Source organism: Lepisma saccharinum, chromosome 3 (genome assembly GCF_977018435.1).
Source record: "Lepisma saccharinum chromosome 3, izLepSacc3.1, whole genome shotgun sequence".
Lineage (NCBI taxonomy): Eukaryota > Metazoa > Arthropoda > Insecta > Zygentoma > Lepismatidae > Lepisma > Lepisma saccharinum.
The window spans coordinates 54,608,283-54,635,058 of NC_139231.1; the positions used below are offsets into that span (position 1 = coordinate 54,608,283).

At 38.2% G+C, this 26,776-nt stretch overlaps 1 protein-coding gene across 1 annotated transcript in view; it reads right to left on the minus strand.

Moving 5' to 3' along the window:
* LOC145985050 (KICSTOR complex protein kaptin-like) overlaps positions 1–26,776 on the minus strand; it is a 67,007-nt gene that overhangs the window by 11,727 nt on the left and 28,504 nt on the right. Inside the window, exons 8-9 of the mRNA XM_083118571.1 lie at positions 8,654–8,789; positions 2,790–2,963 (exon numbers count right to left, since the gene is read on the minus strand). Of these exons, the coding sequence (XP_082974697.1) occupies positions 2,790–2,963; positions 8,654–8,789 (310 nt within the window). The remainder of the gene's footprint in view (positions 1–2,789; positions 2,964–8,653; positions 8,790–26,776) is intronic.

Here is a 26,776-nt window from a genome sequence, read left to right on the forward strand (position 1 = left end):
CGTAATCACCATTAGCGCAAAACCATTCACGGATAGCCCCACTGACCATTCTCGGTAAGGTTAGGTTAAGTTAGGTTAGGCAAGGCAACCATAGTTAAAATTTGGGCTCGAAAAAAACATGCACGGGTAGCCCAACAAACCATTGACGGATAGCCCCACGAACCATTCAGGTACGGTTAGGTTAGGTTAGGATAGGCAAACATAGTTAAAATTTGGGGTCGTAGTAATATCAGGAATGTATATTTCGTTTTTTAAGTATTGGAAACACAAAATCTTCCGGTAAATAATAAGCAATCGTGCCAATCGCGGACCACTCAATGTCACTTATTTTGCAATTTCTACACGTGACCCCCCAAATTTTAACTTCAAATTCGTGATTAGGAGGCCTCAATTAGTGAGTATGCGAAATATTACAAAAAATCGGGGAGAGGTCCTGTATTGTAAATTCGCTCCTTCATTAATTGTGGAAGCACCGAGCAGAAAGATTTGGTAAGTAAATGTGTATATTTTATCTTCTGTTTGCATGCTCATGAGGTGTTTTTTTTTTAGTCACTTTACTTGGCGTAGGGACATTTGGTCAGTTGTAGGGACATTTTGACTACGTCTGTAGGGACATTGCCGAAAAATGGTTAGCAACACTGTCGGCTACCAGACGTCAGTGTACGTTCATGTTCACTTCTGTTCATTTATCAGTACGCGTGTTGCTTATACTGTGTTATTGTAATGTGCTTACTCGTGGCCAGTGCTTTATTGTGTGTTAATTGTTATTCATTCATTACTTATGTCGTTAAACAAATATAGTCTTGAACAGAGAGTTTTTATGTATGATAATTACGTGAAAACGAATTCTTGCAGAAAAGTGGTCAGGGATTACGATAGACAGGATCTCTTGAACCTAAGAAACGTGTTGTATTGCTGTTGAAGGAAGTCATTTTCAACATCTCTTATAACACAGGAGGTTAGTGATCATCATTATTATTACTTTTAAATATCATTTTACGCTTTCGGTTTGCTTTATGCGCCGGGATGCTGTCTTCCCTTTCTGTCAACTGAGGATAAAGTAGCGATGTCTAATCTAAGATTAGATGTCAGAAATAAGGTGCCGGAAATATTTGTATTTGGGAGGACACCTTTTCCTGCATCCGTGCGACAAGGTACGTGCTTATTTCAATTGTAATTGTAACTGTAATTGTGAAAAGTGGAAACATTACAAAACAAGCGGTTTCTGTTACGGACTTCCTGAACGCAATTTGCCGGGACCTGTTGCATGAAGAGTCCGCGGAACGGCCGTCACGCTGGCGGTGAACGACTGAAATAACCTCCCTGTAGAATTTGTTCCTGTCCCATGTCTCAACAGGGAAGGGGGGGGGGGCAAAATTTTGTCTTTTTCACATTTGAAGCCACAAATACATACAGATAGGCAACACTTCATCTTTTCTATGTCAAGTACATTTTATTCTTAGTAAAATGTTTCTTGTTTTACTAAATTATCTGCCATAGGAAGGAAGCTATAACGATTTTTGCTAAACCTTACAAAACTCATTTAAATGGCCTGGGACAGAGGTAAAAAGTGCATAAGTGCCACGGGACTTAAAAGGTTAAATGATTATGAGATAAGTGTACTTTCACCAAAAGTGATTCTGATACTATCTACAAATTCTTTATGTACATTATTCTATAAATTATTTCTTTATAAAATGATTTAAATCAGTGATTTTTTTATCGATTTTTAAATTGCAAATAGAACATTGAGTCTCAGCCTGGACATGCATGTTCCTTGATTAGTTTCATCTATCATCATTTATCCTCACTGTCACAATTTTTCAAAAGCAGCAGAGAGGTGAAAAAATATGATTGAATTAGGTTATTTTACGTCACTTTTCTGCCACTTTTGGCCAATTGCAATGATGAGAATGAGTGATGATACGATGAAGGAACACTCGCAAAGAACACCCAAGTCAACGGTGGGATTTGAGCCTGTGACCCCCTGTGCTATCACTCTGCCATGGAGATTGCCGATAAAAAGATATGAAAAATACAAAGCAGAATTTGATACTAGTTTATACATTCTGTTTCTTCCACTCTGCAGGGCTTAATAATAATTAAAAGCAGTTGTTATGCGCAATATATTGGAAATGTAAAATTACTATTTCTGACCATTTTCCACCCTGTGACCACTCACGGCCACTCCTGAATACCCTTTAATTAACCCAACTTCATGTTGCAATGGCCATTTCAAGCCTGTGGCCTACTAGCATGTTTTCGTTGGATGACACATGACACTCTGGACCAGAAAATTTTACTTTTTCTTTCAAAATGATTATAATAATTACATAACTGGTCATATCACTTTATCTCATCAACTGCAATATTTTTCCTGGTAAAAAGAAATGTGTTTTTCAATGTCTTCCATGTACAAGACCGTAGAGTAATACATTTCCTCATCAGATTTTTCTTTGTCTGTCTGAGAGACATTTTGTTAATGCAAATTATGTGATGCTCAAAATGTACATGGCTGGGAAAAAGTGTGTCTGATAACCCTTGTGTAGCCAGTTCATGGCAGGGAGATAGCACTGGTGTTCACACATTCAAAGCAAACCAACAGCAATTAGATGCTATAATATATTCACAGTGGACAAGTTGTGAAGAGAAAAGATGTTGGTTTGATAGTTCATTTGTTAGAATGCTGGCGCAGAATGTCAAAGACCCAAGTTACTTTTCAGTAAAGTATCCGTGTGCCATAAGCTAGTTCGGCTATTTTATATAGGCCAGTCTCTTTTTTGCCTCACCTGCAAAATCTGAATCCCTTTGAGAGTTAAGACAATGAGTTCTTGAACGCCATCTCCAGTCACATCAAGATACATCAACGAATGGATTGGATTGGCAAAACTCCTTTGTCCTGCAAGCTCCCACTTCTCTTCCTGGTCTTCAGATGCTGGATGATATTTATACACAAGCATTTCCTGCAGACAGAGGTACATGCATGTTAACTAACACGATTTTTTTTCCTGCAGAAAATTAACAATATACCAAGTAAAAGAGGAAATACTCACCAGACACCCACACCCTCCAGATCCACACTGCCATTGGCAAATTCACCCTCTACCCCAAAGGAATCTGCCACACCTCTAAGTTCATGTACAACCTTACCAGCAACATCTTTTATGGCTTCTACCCAGGGGAAACATCCACAGTCCTCAACCTCCAAAGTACCAACCACCATTCCTCCACCCCAAAACCTGGACTTCACTGTTGCCATGCATACCAACTACCATAATATCCCCTTCAATGGCTGCTTCCAGGTAGTGATCATCCACCTCTTACCCAAATCCATCAATAACGTAAAAGATGGGGGAGGACCTACCCATGAGTGCTACCACATCCCCTATCCTGAGCAATGCCACCCAGTAGTGTTCCCCACCCTCACCTCCCTATCACCCTTTGCCACCCCCCCCCCAATGTTTCGCACCGCCCCAACATCCTATCCACACCACTCACAGTCTTCGAGAAGCCTGGCTAGAGAACCATGTTTTCTTTTTTCACTTGGAAACCCTGCAGGACACACTATCCCTTTGTTTCTACACCTGAAGATGCAGCTTCCAGCCATGAAAATTTGATTTTTTCCTCTTTTACTAGTAATTTAGCCCTTGTGACCATCCTTCTGTTTCATCCAATATATACGCGTACAATCTTCGAATTTAATTGGGAGGGGGGATGCCAGGGAATTTTCCCCCTTCTACTTTTTCATCCCAGGCTCTACATTAATATTATCATTCCCAACCAGGAAAATAAAATCTTCCTTCTCAACGTGTGTTCTATCATTTTTTTGGGATGGCATAAAAGACATTCACTCTGAGTCATAAATTCAAGCTTGCAGCTCATGATGTGAACAAAGATACTGTGCATAGTCATTGTACTTTATTGTATGTTCAGTTAAAACAGCAAAAATCAAAGGGATCTGTTCGAGAGTGCTCAAGTACTGGCAACCACAATGATGAAAATTAGCAAAATAACATTCGTTGGGGAGTATCTTATCAGTCTGTGTCAGCAGTAATAAAGAATTATCCATCCCCTTGTACAATTCTTTTCAAGTCGTGAGCTCAATGCAGTTATCAGTTCCAAAGAAAGGGTAAAGTGTAAAGGAATGCTAAAGAAGGTGCAAACTTGGTCATTTGTAGTAGAACTTTGTCTTTCCCATGACATATCAGATCTCCTCAGACAGTTTTCATTGCTTTTACAAAGAAGTAGTGCTATAGTAAACGCCACGAAAACTGTCCAGTCAAGGTCACGCCATCCACGTATAGCGTTGCCAATAAGCAACAATTTCAACTTTGGATAATAATTCCGAAAAAAATGTTAGAAAATAGTACTTAACGTAAAGAACATAATGAAGTATTTTTTTCCCTGAAATACTATCTTGGCCATTTAGAAAAAAATAAAAACATGTTTCCGTGAAAATCACGAGGAAATTATTACTTTTTTACTTCAAACTGTAAAAAATAATGGAAGCAGTGACACAAGAGGGTTGGAAAAAATAGCGAAGCATTCTTAAGGTTCATAGATGTCTGCAGTATATATTTCATACACAAAATGTGTAAGCATGTGAAGTAATCAAGTAAAATGTTCAAAAATTCGCAAAAATTTTCAGGTAAAATATTGTCGCTGGCTAACTCGCGTTCTATTTGATCACGTAAAAACTTTCAGCGAGAAAGTTTGTAATAAAACATTGAACTTAATTTTAAGAAGAAATACAGCATCTTTAGAGTGACATAACAACTGTATTTTATGTTTTATTTGAACGCATTTTGCAGTGCATTGATTTTGCGCTCTTCTGAGCGCTGCCTGTAACGTGTGCCCGGCTAAATTTACTTACTGAGGGAACAAAATATTTCCGGCAAGTCCACATATTTGTACTTCGTCCACAGTAAGAATCATTACTATCTCTCTCTATGGCAGTGGCAGCATCAGGATTAATCATCTAGGGGTGCTGGGTGGAATGTGGAATCAAATTAAGGGGTTGCGATCTTGAAAATAAACACAACATGAAACAAACATGTACGGATGTTAACACCAATCATCTTTGAGAAGGTTTCCATAAAAATATGCCATTGCAAGTGAATTCTATCATAGCAATTGGCTTAATTGTTGTGTATTTGTGGAATTTACCACCGATTTTCTGTCATCTTTGACCAATCGTGATGATGAGGATGAAGGATTGGATAACATTGATGAATGGACACTTACAAAGAACACAAGGCCGGGACTCTAACCAGTGAACTTCAGTGGCGAGAGCAAAATTCGGCTGCTTATTGAACTGTGTCACCGAGGCGGTGTTTCATTCTTGCAAGATTTTAAAATAGCCAACAAACACATGTTTTGTAATTTGAAATGAACAAGGCTTGGTCAAAGAAGGCCAATGGCATACTATATTACATTTCACTTCAAGAAAGTGGTTATAAAATGTAAACTGAAAACTACAAACAGGCCGACTGAATAAACAAAAGGGGAAACAATTCTTAACAACAATGCAGATGAAAGAGAGACAGCAGCCACTGATCTTTGTAGAGACTGCCACTACTGCATCAAAGCAAATGTTAAAATCGTCCATTTCAGTGCTTTTGCGTTCCAGTTTGTAACTCTTTGTTGGTGACTCGAAGGCAACGTTCACACCTCGAGCCTCTACTGAAGTTCAAGTACTGCTGATACGTTCTACAGATTTTCAGAAACCCCACAAGCTTCCGCCGTCAATTTTTGTACTTGTGCAAAGTTGATGTTCTTCTTTGCTTCTTCGTTATATGCAAGATTTCTGAAAAAGTTGTAAACATTTCGAATGATTACCTTACTTTGTTTTTAAATGTCCGTTTGCCCGGTACGTACAGTATCATCACTTCCACCTGCTATTGTATGTACTGCACGTACAACGGTGCTGCTCAATGTCATTCATAATGAATGCAAAATCAAATAATCTGAACACAATACACCATCGAAGACGCATACGTACCGAGCGCAAAGTGTCGACCGAGCACCTTAGAAGAAGTGTGGCAACCCTGGAGGGCCAGGGGTGTAGAGGAGGCAAGGGGAAGCTTCGACCTTGACTGGACAGTTTTCATGGCGTTTATTTTAGAGTATAATTACTGCACAGCAGAAACTGGATGTGGTAATACAATCACTTACTTCAATGAAAGAGCACCCTGAAGAAAGTATAAAAGATGTAGAATTTTAGTTTTCTCAAGACAATGCATGGGTGTACCCCTCTCTAATTGAAACATCTGAAGCTGATGAGAAAAAAATCACATTTTTGGAAGTATTTTCTTCAGGGACTTACTGGTAACATCAATTACAGATTTCAAGATCATGGAATTTTTGAAGAAGCATCTGTTTTGAACCATAAAGTGTGGCAAAAAAACGAAACAGAACATAACAGAAGGTATGTAGTATGGTGATCAAAAATCACTGTTATGTGGTACAGTTAAAATGGACGGGGATTGCATTCGCAAAACAATGAAGGAATTCAAAGTGTATAAAGAATACAAAAACATGAAGAGTGTGAAAGAGGTTTCAGTAAAATGAAATTGACTTTTAATGAAAAATGTAATCAAACGAAAGTTGAAACAGTACTAGTATTGTAATTTATCGAATGTGGATGCCCCTACAGAGTTGCAAAAAAAAAAAAAAAGGAGTTCCGACATTTCTGACACAGTCATTTGCGACACTAAGGCAAAAACCCGTCATAAGCGACACTGCTTGGATTTTCCCCTACGATTTCTAATTTGTTTACCAGAATTAGCGAGCGACATTTGTGTACATGCAGCAGCAATAGCGTCTCTGAAGAAAGTATTTCCCGCGGCTCAGGTAAGTGGTTGTAATCATCACTTTAACCAATGTTTGTGGCGAAAGGTGCAGGAGTTGGGACTGACAGACAATTACAAAACAGATCCAGACGTGTGGCTGTGTATAAGAATGTGTTCAGCTCTGGCTTACCTTCCTGTGGCTGACGTCGATGATGGATGGCCGTGTGTGATGGAAGATGCGCCAAACCACGACATATTGAGAAAAAAATTGGATTATTTTGTTGAACACTGGATGAACAACTCTTTTTTCGACATTTCCATGTGGAACTGCTTCCAACAACGGCACAGGACTAACAATACAGTCGAGGGATGGAACCATACAGTTAATGTATTGACAGAAAAGTCAAGTCCTAACGTGTACCAATTAGTGAAGACTTTAAGATTAGAAGCTGTGTACGATGACTACTTATGTGAGAGGAGGGCCTTGAATCTTAAAGGGATACTACATAGACGACGTCAGTACATTACATTAGATGAGAGAATACAAAGAGCATTTGCTGACTATGAAATGCATAGAGATCTTAACCGCTTTTTGAGGAGAATGGCGTACGCTCAGAAATTAGAATGAAAATAGTGAAACGTTGGTTCAACTACAAGAGAAACGACGCATTCTACATTGACAAGGGATTGCAGTCTGCTCCTATACTGACAAGGAATCTAAAAAATCCGTCATTGACAAAGGATAAATACTTCCAGCACTTAAACACCCAGCTTCCATGATGCCAGTGTGAAGGAAAACTAACCAAGGCTTTCAAAAACACACCATCTTCCATGATGCTGCCAGTCCTAAGCCTGGATAAAGTGTGACGGGAAGCTATTTACACTTTGTGTCGCAGATGACGGTGTCGCAACTGTCATGGAATATATTTTCCATACAGTGTCGCATATGACGGCAGAAATGCTAGTGTCGCAAAAGTCGTGGATTCCAAAAAAAAAGCTGGCTTTTTGAATGGATGATTTTTTCCCGTTAACATGCCGGATTAAAAAAAATATATATATGAAATTTTGGCTTTTTGCCACCTGCGGTTAACTTGCAGGTTGAGTTGTGAGTTTAGATGTTCGTAACACCTAATTTTGCAAAGAAAAAAACAAAAAAAGAATACTTTTTTCTTTCCAAAAAAACCCTACTCTGTCCCAATTATCTCTGGAGCAAGTAGTGACCCGAAATGGCTCCACCGATGAACATGTGAGAGGAACAGGATCTCGTGGAGGACGGGGCCGTCCCAACAATGTGTAATGTTTCACTGCCCACTCGATTTCCCGCTATGCACAACCTTGCTCCAGAGATACCTGAGACAGGGTATAGAACCTGAATACCTATGTAATTAATAAATATAGTCATGTGACAAAGTTTGCTTTTGCTTTAGAAAAAGATGGAGCATATTTTCAAATTTGTATTACAAAACACAAATGTTTTTATACATTCCGAGACTATGTGTAGTAGTAGTCAATTTATGGTCTTGTCACTGAAGGTTCTGGGTTTGAGCTCTGATCTAGCCATGCTATGTCCCATTCGTCAATCTCATTGTCACAGTTAGCCAAAAGCAGCAAAAAAATCAATATAAACTAAGAAAAATCCAAATACAATAAAATAAAAAGTTACTTCCATAAATTATATAACTACACAATCAAGAAGGGACCATTTATTTAAAATGAATCATTTACTTCATATAAGGATATAAGTCAATACTGATGTAGCTTCCATCTTGGAACTATTTCACATTATTTTATTAATCTCTATCCAAAGTCAAAGTCTCGTTAAATTAACAAACTGAATATCTTTAATAAACATCATAACTTACCTGTCCATATGTACCAAGTAGAATTTCTGGTTCCCCATCCATGTCAATATCAGCAACAGCAGAGCACAAACAACAATCATATTTTTCACTATCGCTCAGGGTTACTGGATTACTGAATCCATGTTTCTCGACATTCCTGTTAAAATAAAGTCCTTCACTATGAAGTAAGAGCAAAATTACATCACAATAACACTATAACTATAGTGGAACCACAAGCAAAAAAACCTCTGATGACCAGTGACTCCTGTGCAAAGGGGAGGGGAGGGGCAGAGTGGAGTATGCTTCCTTATGGCCCAGCTGAACAGCAGAAGGGAAAGCTGCGCGGAGACTTTTCGTCGAAGGTTCTTTTCCTTGTGGTCGCTCTATAGTAACTACATGATAAAATTGTACTGAGAAAACAAATGCATACCTATATGTTGAAGTTTTATATTTTCAATAACCTTATGTCTTCTTGGTAAGTTCAGAAAAGATAAAAGCATATATAAAGTGAGGTGAAAATGCTCAAACAATTAAAAGGTAGAGGAGGAGGAAAGGGTCTGCATTTGCTTCACCTTTTCCATTTAATCTTTCAAAGTGTTTCAACATTTCTTTTAACTTTATGTAAATTTTAACTTTTTCCAAGCTACTTCAGAAGGCTACAAGTGATTGTTAAAAATGTAATTCAAATTCGACAAATGATTTCATGTTGAAATAGCTTGCTTGTGGCATTAAACTCATTACTATGACATACCATGCCATTACTATACTACTAGACTAGCATCCAGTCTCCTCACAATTCCCATTACTGTTCATTCTATGTACCCAGCAATTTCATATGGTCTCATGGTCAAGTTGTCCGTAGAGTGGTGGCTGGCATGCCAGGCAGTAAGAGTGCGTCTGCCGGCAAACTGGATGCAACATCCCGAAACTGGAACCGCTAGCGATGTAATGAAATAGGCTGGTACAATTACATGGACAGTTACAATTAAAATGAGCATGTACCTTGTTACAAAGGTGTTGGAAACGTTGTCCTCCTGCATCCACACATTTACGGCATCTACGAGGCATGTCCGGAAAGAAAGGTTACAACAGCTAGTATTCGTTAAAAAAAAAATAATAAAAAAAATGTGACAACACGTCTACCACAGATTATTTAGTGTTACAAGAGTTATTTTTCCACATAATTTCCGGCATTGTCCAAATACTTGTAAAGTCTAGGTACTAGCTTCTGTATTTCACAGTCATAGAATTCTGCCGCCTGCTGTTGGAACCACATTTCAACTTCTTTCTTGATCTATTCGTCGTCCTGGAAGTGTTGACCTGTAAGAAGTCACTGGGTGCAAGGTCCGAGCTATATGGCAGATGGTCCAAAACTTCCCACTTGAATCCTTTGAGAAGCACCTTGGTAACATTCGTAGTGAGAGCCCGAACATTGTCATGAAGCAGGCAGACACCTCTCGTCAACATTCCCCTGAGTTTGTTCTGAATGGCCCGTCAAAGGCATTGCAACATTGGTAATATGCAGCAGCATTAATTGTGGTGCCGGGTGCCGTTATCAAGTTTCCAAATCTACTCAAGCACTCACCTTCTGCATGGAGGAAACTTATGATGTATGACTTCACATTTGGCGGGATTCTGAACCACCGCAGCCATTGTCAGTACATGTTACTCGAACCACACTCCAGGTAACAATGACGAACGGCTGCAAGACGAAAGCAGAAGGATGAAGGTCAAAGCCAGTGTTACCAAGGTATGCAGTAAAATATCACCTTTTGGCCTATACAGACTATAAACTTTCTTTCCAGATACGCCTTGTACTTAGGAAATTTTCACTAACACACACCAGTGCACACCATCACACTCCAATTTTATCAGTGAAGCTTCCTACACAAAATCAGGTTTATCTGTGCTCCAATATCTGTTATTCTGCGAGGAAACATGGTCATGTAAATGGAACCATGCTTCATCTGAAAAAAAGATGTTATGTGGACCAATTACTCTATCTACTGCCGCATCAAATTGCAGTCATGATCTCATGGTAGCAACTCAAGACTATAGTGACCTTGTATAGCTTCAGGTTTAAAAGCTTGGTAACTTGCCACCCAGACAACTTGCCTGTTTCTTGTGCAAGGCACCCGAGGTATTTTTGAGGAATATGTTCCAATTGTGCTTCAATGTTGTCTAATTTCTCTTCAGTAAGCACATGCAGTTTCACCCTTGGCTTCTTATCAAGAACAGATCCTGTTTCCCTAAATTTGTTCACAAGTTTATGAACACTTTCTCTATGTGAATGGGAACATCTGGGAATTCTGCCGCAAAATGCCTTCTAACTTCCTTACAATTGATTGATTGCATTGTTGTTTTAAGTCCACTTTATGCACAGAAAGGCTAATCGGGACTGGACTTAGAGTTTAAAGTGGGATCCGAACCACTGTGCCATGTGCCTCCACCGGGTATTGAACCCGGTAGCGACGATGCTACCACTGGACCAACGGGGAAGGTCCCAACTTCCCTACAAGAATTCGTAATGATGTTAATTGTCGTACATAGAAATTCGTTGTTTTAAATTGTACGGATAGCGTGGCATTATTAGACTGCAGAAAAGAACCAGTTATACGTAAACTAAAACAAAACAATCTAAAACACTTGTTAACACCTTAACACTTCAAAAACACGTGCAAACTGGACAGCAGTTATCTGGATCGTGAAGCACTGACGTGTCTAGTGCCAAGGTCAGCGTAAAGCTGTGGGTCTAAATGCCAGCAGACACGCTCTCACCACCCGGCATGCTGGCTACCATTCCACGGCTAACTTGACCGTAGACCATAACTGCATTACAACATTTATGGTGGCATTGATTGCTGGAACAGAGGAGAATGCAAAACAAAACACATTCTTCTTTTGACTAAAGTAAGTTAGTGCAATACTTATTTATTAGGTTCAAAACTTGACAGTAAGTAAAACTATAGTATTTCTCTGTAGTGAGTAAACCTTTTTATAATTGAACTTCAACACTATTTCACATGTGTCTTTTTTCAAGAGTTGTACATATGACTGATTGATTGATTTGTTGTTTTAAGTCCACTTTATGCACAGTAAGGCTAATCGGGACTGGACCTACAGTTTAAAGTGGGATCCGAACCACTATATGCTTCCACCGGGAATCGAACCCGGGACCCTTAATTACAAGGCGAAGACGCTACCACTGCGCCATCGGGGAGGCCCTAAGAGTTGTACATATGAAGAATATTATTGTATACAGAATTTTTACTGGGGCTGAACCGATACTACTTTGAACTGATACCCACAGCAATATCAATTCTCTTTCCAATTCCCACATTTTTTACAATTGAAGTTTTTCAAAATATTGCTTGAAATTAGTGTGTATAAGTATTCAGTAGAGAGGCAGCACTTCGTTCCTACGCGTCAGCAAAAATTCGATGCGACTGGTGTTATGTTACATCCGGTGTAGCGGGGTACGAGCTGTTTTATTGTTGAGTCAGCAGAACGTGTCTGATCACGTTGAAGACATCGGAAGCGGTGGGGGGAGGGGGTCAATGGATTTGTCACGTTGTTTCTTGATGTATGCTAACCTAACACGTGCGTATGTTTGTGTGTGTGTGGAGGAAATGCGCGCGCAACCATTGCGTATGATTCAAAGACATGAAGAAATGATTTACAGATGGCGCCGAAGGTGCTTTACCCCGAAAGCTTAGCGGCTAAGGTTATTGCTCTGTAAAACAAGAGGCGTCGAGGGTTCGATTCCTGGTAGAGTCAATATTGATTGATTGATAGATTGAGTTAGTTTTTTTAAGTCCGTTTTATGCACGGCAAAACTAATCAGGATTGGAGCTACAGTTGAAAAGTGGTGATTCGGACCACTATGTGCCTCCACAGAGTATCGAACCTGGGACACCTTGATTACAAGTCGACGATGTCAATATTGAATGGTCTCGATTAGCCTGTGTGTAAATAAAGCCAACAAAATGGTTGAGTTCGAAAATCGAGTTGGGTTAGTGGTTAATGTTGTCACCTGGCAATGAAGAGGTCGCGGGTTTGATTCTCTAGGTAGTTAAATTAGGCCAATTGTTTAATCCCGCCATTATAGGTTCCGATTAGTCCATTTGTGCATAAATAGTGATTGAATAAAATCAATATGGTGGCCTTGGGGTAGTGGTTAATGTTGTCGCCTGGTAATGAAGAGGTCGCGGGTTCGATTCTCTAGGTAGTTAAATGAGGCCAATTGTTTTGTCCCGCCATTATAGGTCCCGATTAGTCCATCTGTGCATAAATAGTATTTGAATAAAATCAATATGGCGGCCGCGTTTTGTGTTTAGCGGCGGCGGCGACCGGGGTGCGGCGCGGCGCAGGACGGAGCGGGGCGGCGCGGGGGTGTTTTTTATTCCGCGAGATGTTTCAACCAAGTGGTTGAGGGTTCGATTCCCAATGTTGGTGAAAATTGGATATTCAATTGTATTTGTTTAAAAGTTCCGATTAGCTTTTTGTGCACAAAGAGAAAATGAACTAATTGGAAATAGGATGTTTATGCTGTAATGAAAAGGTCCCGGGTTCGATTCACAATGTCAAATTGGCTGATAATGATGTTGTTTTAAAAAAAAAAAAGAAGTGTGTTGAGTCCCCATTAGTATTTAGGCAGGAACAGATATTAAAAATCAAAACAAAATGCCTTTTGATTACAACGCAAAGACTTTACCGCTAATGTATAAAGATAAATTAGAATCTGTTGTTTTGCCGTGTGGGGCCCCAGTACCGATTAGCTTAAATGCATAAAGAGTAGGTAAAATAAGCAAGATGGCCGTCACTATTGTTTTGTGATCAAAGAGGAGTCACAGGTTCGATTCAATCAAAGGGGGCAACATTCTATGTTTCAATTTCATGTAAAAGTCTAAAGTTATGTTTCGATTAACCTCAATGCATAAAGAGGAATTAAACAAAAACAAGCAAAATGGCGACAGATGTGATAAAAGAAAAATTGAATTAGTTTTTTATAGTGACAAGAAAAAATAGCGAATCATTGTTAGAAATAGAATGAAAATAAAGATACTTGCCTTTGCGTGTCCAGCGCTGTGCAGAAAAGCTCTCATGCTTTATCTCCGACAAGTCCACAATACACATTTTTTTTTTTATTGTATAGTTAATTATTAATGTTGTTATTAACACAGATTCTTACCAGTGTGAAGAAAAGCTCTCATGCTTTATCTCCGACAAATCCACAATACACACTTTTTCATTATATAGTTAATTATTAATGTTGTTATTAACACCGAGTTTTACCAGTGTGAAGAAAAGCTCTCATGCTTTATCTTCGACAAGTCCACAATACACACTTTTTCATTATATAGTTAATTATTAATGTTGTTATTAACGATTGTTACCAGTAAAAATATAAACCATGAGGATTTTTTAAAGGGGTGATAAGTGAAAAAAAGCCAAGACATATATTTTATCCCTGTTTATTACCAATATTTACAAAATTCAAAAGAGCCGCACACACACACACACACACATACATATGTAAAATGTTTATATTGTGTCACCAGTTTATCAGCATGTTATTTAACAAGTTTTTATTCTTCAAGTTTGTTCACTCACCCACATAAGGAATTGTGTCACTATCATATCCATTTTCTGCTGCAACCACTGAATTAAAATGTTTCACTATTTTTTCCACAAGCATGTTCTCGCAAAAAACAAACACTTCTTTGGAAAGTCTTTTTCCGTCGATGTTTTGTATAGACAAAGGCTCAGGTTTTGTACATCCATGTAGATGGGAAAGCACAAACTTCTCCTTATTACATGCATGGACAGGGGAAATATCTGTGCAACCGAAACATTGTTCGCGAAGGTCGAGAATGCAAGATTCCACACAGTTTCCAAAATATGATTTCAGATACGGCGACACTGTTTCACACATAACTTTCGCATGCTCGATGCACACAAATATCTTAATAAAGTTCCGCCACGAACTTTCTGCGATGAACACTATCTCCAGGGAACCGTAAGCTGGTTTCTTCCTTATAATGATCTGACGGCGATTGTACAGTGTGGTTATCAGCAATTCATGTTGCTCACTTAGTGGGTAGGAAACACGAGGCTGCTCACCTGGAATAGCGATGTAATTGTCAATTACTGGAAACAATTCCTGAAGAGCGTGCCACTCCTGCAACTGTAGTTCAACACCGGCCGCCCCGCTTCTGTGTAGCCTGACCACAGGTTGGAAATCCAGATGAGAGGAAAGTCCGATTGAGATAACTTTTGTTTTCGAAGCATTCAAATAGTAGACGTGATCAAATAATATCGACTGGCGTATAAGACTAGTTACTTGTTTTTGTTCTTCAGGTAAATGCTGATCGCTCTCTTTCTGAAGAACCCCCTTGAAATTAGTGTACGGTTGAAATATTTTTTTCAGCGGCATCGAAATAGAGGATTCCATGACTAAGAACTGCGAGATACTGCATGTCGCAGCGTGCAGGTATACATTTGAAGAAATGCGTGGGTGTGTTTTTGAGACGCATGCGCGCGTAGCAAACCAAGCATGTGCTGGACAAAAAAGGTGGAGGGGGCGGGGCATTACAAAGATCAATGGTGAGAGAAAAATCAGCAGAATATCATAAACGTCATATTGAGGAAATTAATTTAATTAAAGCATCAACCGCATTGTCGATCTGAAATTATGTTTATAGACAGGGGGCAAAATGGAAAATATCGACGATGTTCTAGTATTGGATTGTTTCTGTATTTCCATCGGTATAATCCTCCACCACATTTGAAGCATACTGTTTTATCCTCTTTTTGAATGTAAAATAATCCTGCTTCGGACAGAGCTTCTACAAACGGGAATTCTTTTGATTGCCAGTTTCTGAAAGAGGACAATCTAGCATTGAAAGATCCCATCTCTGGATATTGCATCATTGTTCTGTAAAGACACAAAACAAGATAAATATTATAAGTAAGCTGTTGTAAACTGTAACGCTACAAAATTATTAATATACTATTAGGACTATATGTAACTTGTATAAAATTTCAAACAGTATTTACTGTCAATATTATCTAGTATACGTACCGAGTATTATAAATTTAATTTACGAGTCAGCAAATAAGTTGATATAATATTGTCGTTTTTTATCGGTACTGGGAATAAAATTTGAAATTTATGCATGGGTTTACCAGAGGCTCTATGGAATAAATACAGAAAACAGTAATGCCCACAGTACACAGACCCGTAACTTTGTATCTGATGAGTGTTGTACGTATAGAATTTAGAGTTATTTTCCAAAAATTGCAAATGGTTATGCACATGTGGAGGTTTTCCGTAACTATCAAAAAATTCCCCCCGGGAGTTACTGTCTATGTAAATTGCTACCCAGTGCTTCCCGGGGCTATCTTTGGGGTCTGTACAATCAACGCTGCTGGTAGTTCCACATGTACAGGTAATTCATTAGCTGCGAAAACCCCAACATGATGATTGTCAAAGGCTCTATTTGATATTAACCCGTGAAGCAAATTTAAAGTCGACAGCATTGCTGGACACTAAATAGTAATATTGTGCAACTCACCTTGTTATACAATTAATTCAGATGAATATCTCTTTGATTATTAATTTCCATGAGAGCGTCAAATTCAGAGTAGATAACACAAGTCACAGTAGATTCCAAAGCCGATTTGAAGTGGACTTCCAAGCTAACAGCCCCTTGCCGTTGAAGACTGCAGTGGGATATGGCACTTGCAGCTGCGTCTGGTGTTATATCGAAAACAAGTAATGCGTATCCCTGGGGGTATTCCTCACGCGATATATTGTTTCCTTCATCCATATAGTGTATCCCTGTTCCAGAGAATAATGTGTGATATGCTGTTATGTACTTGTTGTTTTCAAAGTCTGGTTGAAGTGGTTTGCCGGGAATTTGGACTCCATCAACATATAAAGTAAAGAAGTTGTAATTGAAATGTTGAAAATTGAATGGGTTTGTAGACAGAGTGCCGTTGAATGCATCGTTGGTAACAAACCCCACAACTAATCGTTTCGGAAGACGTCCAAGTATCACATTGTCAATTGTTTTTGAAACAATATCTTTTGGAATAGTTACAGCTTTAAGTTGTACTTTTGTTAGAGGGTATTTTGCTGTATGTTTTTGCAATATGCGATTGTGACTAAGTTTGATGGATGAACTGACCGATACTTTTCTCACATATAGTGTAGTATCCAGAATTTCCACTTTGCCTTCACTGTCATCTAATCCCATCAAGCAGAAAGTGTTTTTCGAAGGAATCAGTTTTATTCGCATTTCCACTCCATTGATCAAAAATTTCTCTTGATTGAAAATATCAGAATGCAAGTAACCAAACATATCAAATGTTTTACTCTGTTTTGTTAGTTGGTTACATTTTGTAAAGCCTTTGTTGTCTTCCGAAACGTTATCAAAAGTGCCTGCTGTATCATTGTACCACAATGCACTTTGGAGATGAGATGATTTTGCAGATATGTCATAGTTCAGTGCTTTTTCAAAATAAGACCTGTATGGGTGCATGTGAGATGGAAACGAGATGAGTTTGTTATTTAAGTAGATTTGTACTTCACTGAACATTGCATTGAGAAAATCATTGACAGGTCCAATTGTTTTATCTGTGGGTAGCAATAACTGACCATTCGCTTTTACAATTCTGGCATCTATATTCAACATTGTGTGTGCTAAATCCATATAATCATCACCATGTCCAGGTATTACAAACTCGGTGGGGGCATTATCTGCCAGAGAACTAACAGGTTTGTATCTGATGGTGTGGTGTTCTAAGATGCTTGTCTGAGTAGGTTTTACCGAGAAAATATCCAATTCACTTTTAAAACACTCACATGATTTCTCCCTAATTAGCGCCATATCTAATCAAAAATATCTGATGTTATTTGAATTTTCTTACGGTTGCGTTTGGTTGTTTTCTTGGTGTTTGTATTGGCACTGGATCTCTTCTTTCTCTGAGCGATCCTTCCAGTTCGCTGTCCCGAAGCAGAGTGATTCCTTTTGAAATGTTTATGCCCCTGATAACCTGAACCAATCATTTCCTTTAGCTTTGTTTCAGCTTTTCTTTTAAGATTTGATCTGGCATCCGAAATTCTGGATTGTAGTGACTGTTTTAGGGGTGTTTTGTCTACAACATCACCTAACACATTTACCCCTGTTTTTAACATTTCTTTCCCTACAGCTTTCGCTCCTTTTTTGATAAGAGGCAAAGCTGACCGAAAAAGTCCTCCAAGAAAACTTCCAATGCCATGTCCTTTTTGATAGGCAGCACCGTAATATATGTTACCCACACCAGATCCAGCTTGTTGATGGTAGTATTGAAAATATGGGTCATTCATAATCAGAGCTTTTCACCACAACGTCTAAAATGAAGTTTCAAACACACTAGTCCGAAGAAGAATGGGATGTGTGCACCAGTGCTATCCCTTAAGTCAATTTCTATTTGTTCGAAATTATGTTTCTGCACTGGGATGTAATGTGGTGAATCGAAAATTTGCACACCATCACTTCCAAAAGTATGTTCCATAGGATTAATGTTTATAATACGTAATAGAGGGGCGACAGCATCTCCCACCATATGTGATTCCGCAATATCTGTGTAAATATACATCTGGGAAGGAATTTCTCTCACAACATTTGGAGGCGAGCGTCCAATTTTTACTTCTGATAGATCATCGGTCGGTTTAAAACCTAATATCCGTGCCAGTTGAGGTGACAATCGTACATTATGTTTCTCTGCTTGGTAGATATATCAACAGTCACATGTTTGTACGCAGGATGATTTCGGAGACTAAAATGTAATGTTTCAGAATATTTATTGGATTCTGCAACAATGCTGTTTATAGATGCGTAATAGCCTTCGGATATTCGAAGTTCGTTCCATTTGACATCATCCATAGATTTATATTGAATATAGTTGTTAAATCTTGTAATGTTTAGTATTGAATAAGGATAATGCACTTCTACCAATGCCATCTCCTATTTGTTGGTGTCCAACTCCACACGGTTCTGAAGCTTTGTGGTGTAATTAGTTAGAGTATTACTTGGGAAATATTTCATGGAACTGTTACTAGGCAAAGTAAGGTAGAAAGCGTTTGCTTTTCTCATGATGTGTTATGAAGGTTATTTGTACCACTGATGAGAATACCTACAAAAATTTATGCCTCTCTCTCTTTCTTTTTTTGACTCCAAAAACGATGCGCTAATCCAACTGTCAAATAATCTGGAGTAACCTTTCCAATGAACTAACAACTTTTTACTGGCTCCTTTACCTTTGGTCGCAAGGATTTTATCAATTTCATGCATATCCGGTAAGCGGACCAATTGCAACTCTTCCGTATAAAATGTTCCATCAATTTTATGTCCTTGTAGATCTTTTAAGTCATACACTTGAGGATTTCTTTTCAAAATACGTTCCACCACAAATATTTCTCTTGTCCAATTTTCCATGTAACCTTTGTCAAAGCGTTTTTTGGTTTTTGTTATTCTCACTGTATCTCCTATTTTGAATGGCATCTTCAATGACAATAGTGGAGATGAATCAGATTTGAGTTTTTTGTCATACATATTGTGCCATACTTTCAAAACCTTCTCAGGAGTAACATCTGCTGGTGCCATTTTAATACTCGAGTGAATTTTATGATTATAAGCTTTCAAAAGCTTTGGGAGTACATTAACATAACAGCTGGTTCTTTGCTTAGTAAAATACTTCCACATGCGTTCCTTTAAAGTTCTGTTGAATCTTTCGACAATACTAGCTTTAATATCAGGATTCTTTGTTGTAAAATAAATTACATTTTGTTTTTTGAGATATTCCTGCACAATACTGTTGGTAAACTCACGGCCTTTGTCAGTTTGTAATTTCAAAGGTTTTCTTTTGCTTTGTTTGAAAATTTACTGGAAAGCCTTTTTTATACATACACCAGTTTTATTTTTTACAGGGACAGCCCAAGCATGCCTGCTAAAAATATCGATAACTGTGAGTATATATCTGTACCCTTTGTTGTGATTCCGCAAACTCTGCACGTCATTCAAGTCAGCCTGCCATTGGTCATCGATATTATGCACAAAATAAAAGTTTCTCGGAAATCGACGCTTTACAGGTCTATGCAAAGTGTATGCAGTTTGCTTTGTCAACCAATGTTTGATTGTTGACAATGGTATGGATTTTTTTACAGCTTTCCATAGTGTTGAAGCTCTAGAATAGGATGCTGGATGAGATGGATTGTACCAGATATTCTCTAATATTTTTTCGCTCATGGTTTGTATCTTGACCAAACTGGAACAGTACGTTTACGTTTGTGCCCTGGAAATGATGATACAAAAGAAATTGGTTCCTTTTCTTCTTCTTCTTCTTCTGCTTCTGTTAATTCTTGTGCCTCTTCTTGGTTAGCTAGGGACAGCGGAACATGGCGTCCGGGGTTGCCAAAAACAATCTGTTGAATAAACTCCTGTCTCCGGGGGTTTCCAATATATTCTTGAGGAATATTAGATAACGCCAGAGCTCTACTGAATAGTTGCCACCCAACAGGATTGCTTGTTTTTCGTGGTCGAATTATATCCAATACTAGATCGACAATATTTGAGCCTTCAATTTTATTATTGTTAATAAAAACTGCCCCATATTTATCCCAATCAATATTACTATTATGTAAAAGACGTTCATACAACAGTTCGGCTTTTCTACGATACATGCTAGGTGTAGCAGCTAGAATTTCTTCTTTCATATCAGTCAACTTCTCAGTAGATTCTGTAATCGGTAGCGACACAGGTTCTCTTTGTTTTCGAGTAATAGACAGAAATTTTTGGAGCACAATACTGTAACGATTCCATTTTTCATCATCCGAAAGACCTTTGAGATTCAAAATTACTTGCATATCCTGATCCAATTGCGATAAGGATGTAGACGGTGCAGACATAACAGGATGTCTCATGTTATCCATAAATTCTTGAGGTATTATAACCATTTTTTTGGCATGCTCCATGTTCAGATTTTTTTTTCACTTAAATAAACTTGATAACACACCTCCTATTAAAGGGGCTAATAACGCAGGTAGAAATCCTCCGTGTTGCACTAGTATCTCTTTCTTCTGCTTTGTAGAGTGTCCTTTGGCAGAGAGATTACGTATCACCTTCTTGTACCGGCTCAATCTTGTTTTCTGAGGTGTTGAAAGAGGAACATTCCCTTTTAGAACATTGTAACAACACTCACAGATTGAATTAACTAAGGAAGAATCAGCAGCTTGTAATATAGCTGTGCGAAGAGCTGGTTTAGCATCCGACAAAACTTGGAGCACTTTAGCGTGTTTCACTCTTGGAGCCATGATGACAGAATAAACGACTAGTGATTATGCTTGCTTTTTTTGTAGGAATATATACATAATTGATATCATCGTCGGGAAATATCCGCGACCGAAAACGTACTTCTTCCGGAGTGTTCTGCTTCAGATCAAACAGCAAATATCCATGGGGTTCAGCGGTGGCATTGTAATATGCATCTTTTATAAAATTTGGATTCTCCGGGTATACTTGTCTAGATAAATAATTAATTTGGGCTCTGTCTCTTGGATTTTTGAAGCATACAATATAATGACTATTTAAAGATATATCCCTATTCCCTTTTCCCTGATGGAATAGATTTTGAGTGATAAAGAAAAGACTAATATCACGATGATGACACCCTTTTGTAAATAAATCTGTGACTCTTTGATCGCATTCCCTCATCTGATCATCGATAATAATAAGATGAGGTCCAGAATTTGGCACAAATTGGTCAATATTAGGCATTCCTTCCCGAAATTGTACAAAACCAGGGAAATCATTGTATGCAGATTGCCATTCCCCGTAGCACACCAAAATATTGTTGAATTTTACATTTACTATTTGGGGTAAACACTGGAGAAAATGCTTCACAAAATATGTCTTTCCACATCCTGATGGACCAGCCAATATTGCAGAGAACGGGTGTTTCCACAAGCACTCCATTTCTCAAACTGTGAAGAATGTTTTAAATTACATATAATACAAAAGTCGAATGTTATGAATATTTTTCTAGTTGTTAGATTTTACTGATATGTTGTATCTTCAAATTACATATATATATATTATATTGTATTGTATTATATATATATATATATATATACACACACACACACACACACACACACACACACACACTTCATCAATAAATAAATATGCGTGTGTATCTGTATATATATATATATATATACACACACACACACATACATACAGACAATTTTCTTATAGTACAAAATTCATTTTACAACAGCACAACAAATGCCAGATAGCATTGTACGCATGCGCGTTTGTAAACCCCGCCTACATATTCCGAGCATCAGCGTTGTGTTAGATAGCTCTCCATTGTTTCAACAACGATAAACAGTTTGGTGGCCCAGATCAAATTGGTTCTGGAATCTACTGTGACGTGTACCGTCTACTTTGAAGTATAAAAAGGTGAGTTGCACAATATTACTATTTAGTGTCCAGCAATGCTGTCGACTTTAAATTTGCTTCACAGGTTAATATCAAATAGAGCCTTTGACAATCATCATGTTGGGGTTTTCGCAGCTAATGAATTACCTGTACATGTGGAACTACCAGCAGCGTTGATTGTAAATACAGATCCCAAAGATAGCCCCGGGAAGCACTGGGTAGCAATTTACATAGACAGTAACTCCCGGGGGGAATTTTTTGATAGTTACGGAAAACCTCCACATGTGCATAACCATTTGCGATTTTTGGAAAATAACTCTAAATTCTATACGTACAACACTCATCAGATACAAAGTTACGGGTCTGTGTACTGTGGGCATTACTGTTTTCTGTATTTATTCCATAGAGCCTCTGGTAAACCCATGCATAAATTTCAAATTTTATTCCCAGTACCGATAAAAAACGACAATATTATATCAACTTATTTGCTGACTCGTAAATTAAATTTATAATACTCGGTACGTATACTAGATAATATTGACAGTAAATACTGTTTGAAATTTTATACAAGTTACATATAGTCCTAATAGTATATTAATAATTTTGTAGCGTTACAGTTTACAACAGCTTACTTATAATATTTATCTTGTTTTGTGTCTTTACAGAACAATGATGCAATATCCAGAGATGGGATCTTTCAATGCTAGATTGTCCTCTTTCAGAAACTGGCAATCAAAAGAATTCCCGTTTGTAGAAGCTCTGTCCGAAGCAGGATTATTTTACATTCAAAAAGAGGATAAAACAGTATGCTTCAAATGTGGTGGAGGATTATACCGATGGAAATACAGAAACAATCCAATACTAGAACATCGTCGATATTTTCCATTTTGCCCCCTGTCTATAAACATAATTTCAGATCGACAATGCGGTTGATGCTTTAATTAAATTAATTTCCTCAATATGACGTTTATGATATTCTGCTGATTTTTCTCTCACCATTGATCTTTGTAATGCCCCGCCCCCTCCACCTTTTTTGTCCAGCACATGCTTGGTTTGCTACGCGCGCATGCGTCTCAAAAACACACCCACGCATTTCTTCAAATGTATACCTGCACGCTGCGACATGCAGTATCTCGCAGTTCTTAGTCATGGAATCCTCTATTTCGATGCCGCTGAAAAAAATATTTCAACCGTACACTAATTTCAAGGGGGTTCTTCAGAAAGAGAGCGATCAGCATTTACCTGAAGAACAAAAACAAGTAACTAGTCTTATACGCCAGTCGATATTATTTGATCACGTCTACTATTTGAATGCTTCGAAAACAAAAGTTATCTCAATCGGACTTTCCTCTCATCTGGATTTCCAACCTGTGGTCAGGCTACACAGAAGCGGGGCGGCCGGTGTTGAACTACAGTTGCAGGAGTGGCACGCTCTTCAGGAATTGTTTCCAGTAATTGACAATTACATCGCTATTCCAGGTGAGCAGCCTCGTGTTTCCTACCCACTAAGTGAGCAACATGAATTGCTGATAACCACACTGTACAATCGCCGTCAGATCATTATAAGGAAGAAACCAGCTTACGGTTCCCTGGAGATAGTGTTCATCGCAGAAAGTTCGTGGCGGAACTTTATTAAGATATTTGTGTGCATCGAGCATGCGAAAGTTATGTGTGAAACAGTGTCGCCGTATCTGAAATCATATTTTGGAAACTGTGTGGAATCTTGCATTCTCGACCTTCGCGAACAATGTTTCGGTTGCACAGATATTTCCCCTGTCCATGCATGTAATAAGGAGAAGTTTGTGCTTTCCCATCTACATGGATGTACAAAACCTGAGCCTTTGTCTATACAAAACATCGACGGAAAAAGACTTTCCAAAGAAGTGTTTGTTTTTTGCGAGAACATGCTTGTGGAAAAAATAGTGAAACATTTTAATTCAGTGGTTGCAGCAGAAAATGGATATGATAGTGACACAATTCCTTATGTGGGTGAGTGAACAAACTTGAAGAATAAAAACTTGTTAAATAACATGCTGATAAACTGGTGACACAATATAAACATTTTACATATGTATGTGTGTGTGTGTGTGTGTGCGGCTCTTTTGAATTTTGTAAATATTGGTAATAAACAGGGATAAAATATATGTCTTGGCTTTTTTTCACTTATCACCCCTTTAAAAAATCCTCATGGTTTATATTTTTACTGGTAACAATCGTTAATAACAACATTAATAATTAACTATATAATGAAAAAGTGTGTATTGTGGACTTGTCGAAGATAAAGCATGAGAGCTTTTCTTCACACTGGTAAAACTCGGTGTTAATAACAACATTAATAATTAACTATATAATGAAAAAGTGTGTATTGTGGATTTGTCGGAGATAAAGCATGAGAGCTTTTCTTCACACTGGTAAGAATCTGTGTTAATAACAACATTAATAATTAACTATACAATAAAAAAAAAAATGTGTATTGTGGACTTGTCGGAGATAAAGCATGAGAGCTTTTCTGCACAGCGCTGGACACGCAAAGGCAAGTATCTTTATTTTCATTCTATTTCTAACAATGATTCGCTATTTTTTCTTGTCACTATAAAAAACTAATTCAATTTTTCTTTTATCACATCTGTCGCCATTTTGCTTGTTTTTGTTTAATTCCTCTTTATGCATTGAGGTTAATCGAAACATAACTTTAGACTTTTACATGAAATTGAAACATAGAATGTTGCCCCCTTTGATTGAATCGAACCTGTGACTCCTCTTTGATCACAAAACAATAGTGACGGCCATCTTGCTTATTTTACCTACTCTTTATGCATTTAAGCTAATCGGTACTGGGGCCCCACACGGCAAAACAACAGATTCTAATTTATCTTTATACATTAGCGGTAAAGTCTTTGCGTTGTAATCAAAAGGCATTTTGTTTTGATTTTTAATATCTGTTCCTGCCTAAATACTAATGGGGACTCAACACACTTCTTTTTTTTTTTTAAAACAACATCATTATCAGCCAATTTGACATTGTGAATCGAACCCGGGACCTTTTCATTACAGCATAAACATCCTATTTCCAATTAGTTCATTTTCTCTTTGTGCACAAAAAGCTAATCGGAACTTTTAAACAAATACAATTGAATATCCAATTTTCACCAACATTGGGAATCGAACCCTCAACCACTTGGTTGAAACATCTCGCGGAATAAAAAACACCCCCGCGCCGCCCCGCTCCGTCCTGCGCCGCGCCGCACCCCGGTCGCCGCCGCCGCTAAACACAAAACGCGGCCGCCATATTGATTTTATTCAAATACTATTTATGCACAGATGGACTAATCGGGACCTATAATGGCGGGACAAAACAATTGGATCATTTAACTACCTAGAGAATCGAACCCGTGACCTCTTCATTACCAGGCGACAACATTAACCACTACCCCAAGGCCGCCATATTGATTTTATTCAATCACTATTTATGCACAGATGGACTAATCGGAACCTATAATGGCGGGATTAAACATTTGGCCTAATTTAACTACCTAGAGAATCGAACCCGCGACCTCTTCATTGCCAAGTGACAACATTAACCACTAACCCAACTCGATTTTCGAACTCAACCATTTTGTTGGCTTTATTTACACACAGGCTAATCGAGACCATTCAATATTGACATCGTCGACTTGTAATCAAGGGGTCCCAGGTTCGATACTCGGTGGAGGCACATAGTGGTCCGAATCACCACTTTTCAACTGTAGCTCCAATCCTGATTAGTTTTGCCGTGCATAAAACGGACTTAAAAAAACTAACTCAATCTATCAATCAATCAATATTGACTCTACCAGGAATCGAACCCTCGACGCCTCTTGTTTTACAGAGCAATAACCTTAGCCGCTAAGCTTTCGGGGTAAAGCACCTTCGGCGCCATCTGTAAATCATTTCTTCATGTCTTTGAATCATACGCAATGGTTGCGCGCGCATTTCCTCCACACACACACAAACATATGCACGTGTTAGGTTAGCATACATCAAGAAACAACGTGACAAATCCATTGACCCCCTCCCCCCACCGCTTCCGATGTCTTCAACGTGATCAGACACGTTCTGCTGACTCAACAATAAAGCAGCTCGTACCCCGCTACACCGGATGTAACATAACACCAGTCGCATCGAATTTTTGCTGACGCGTAGGAATGAAGTGCTGCCTCTCTACTTATTCCATTCTAATTGTAAGAATCGATTTAAGTATCTAATTATAAGAATCAATTTAAGTAAGGATGGGCCAATTTTATCCAATACCGATAAAGTACGGATATAAAATTTACCGATATCGATAGCTGATATTCCACTGATCAGATATAAAATTCCATATGCTCCTTGACCTCCTTAATAAATGTGTTTCCAGGTGACTGCAATGCAAAAGACATTGAATATTTACTTTTTAAAAAGTAACTCATGGAGATTATCCATGAAGTTATAAAAAATTGGCAGAATTTTGCACTACATTATAAGATATTTAGATATATCAGATCGGTAAAATAATCAGTAATTCTACAGATAAATCGATATGCTTATATCGGCCGATATCGATAGAGTACTGATCAATTTGTCCCATCCTTAATTTAAAGTATTCAAGAATTACATCAGAATATTAAAATACATGTTA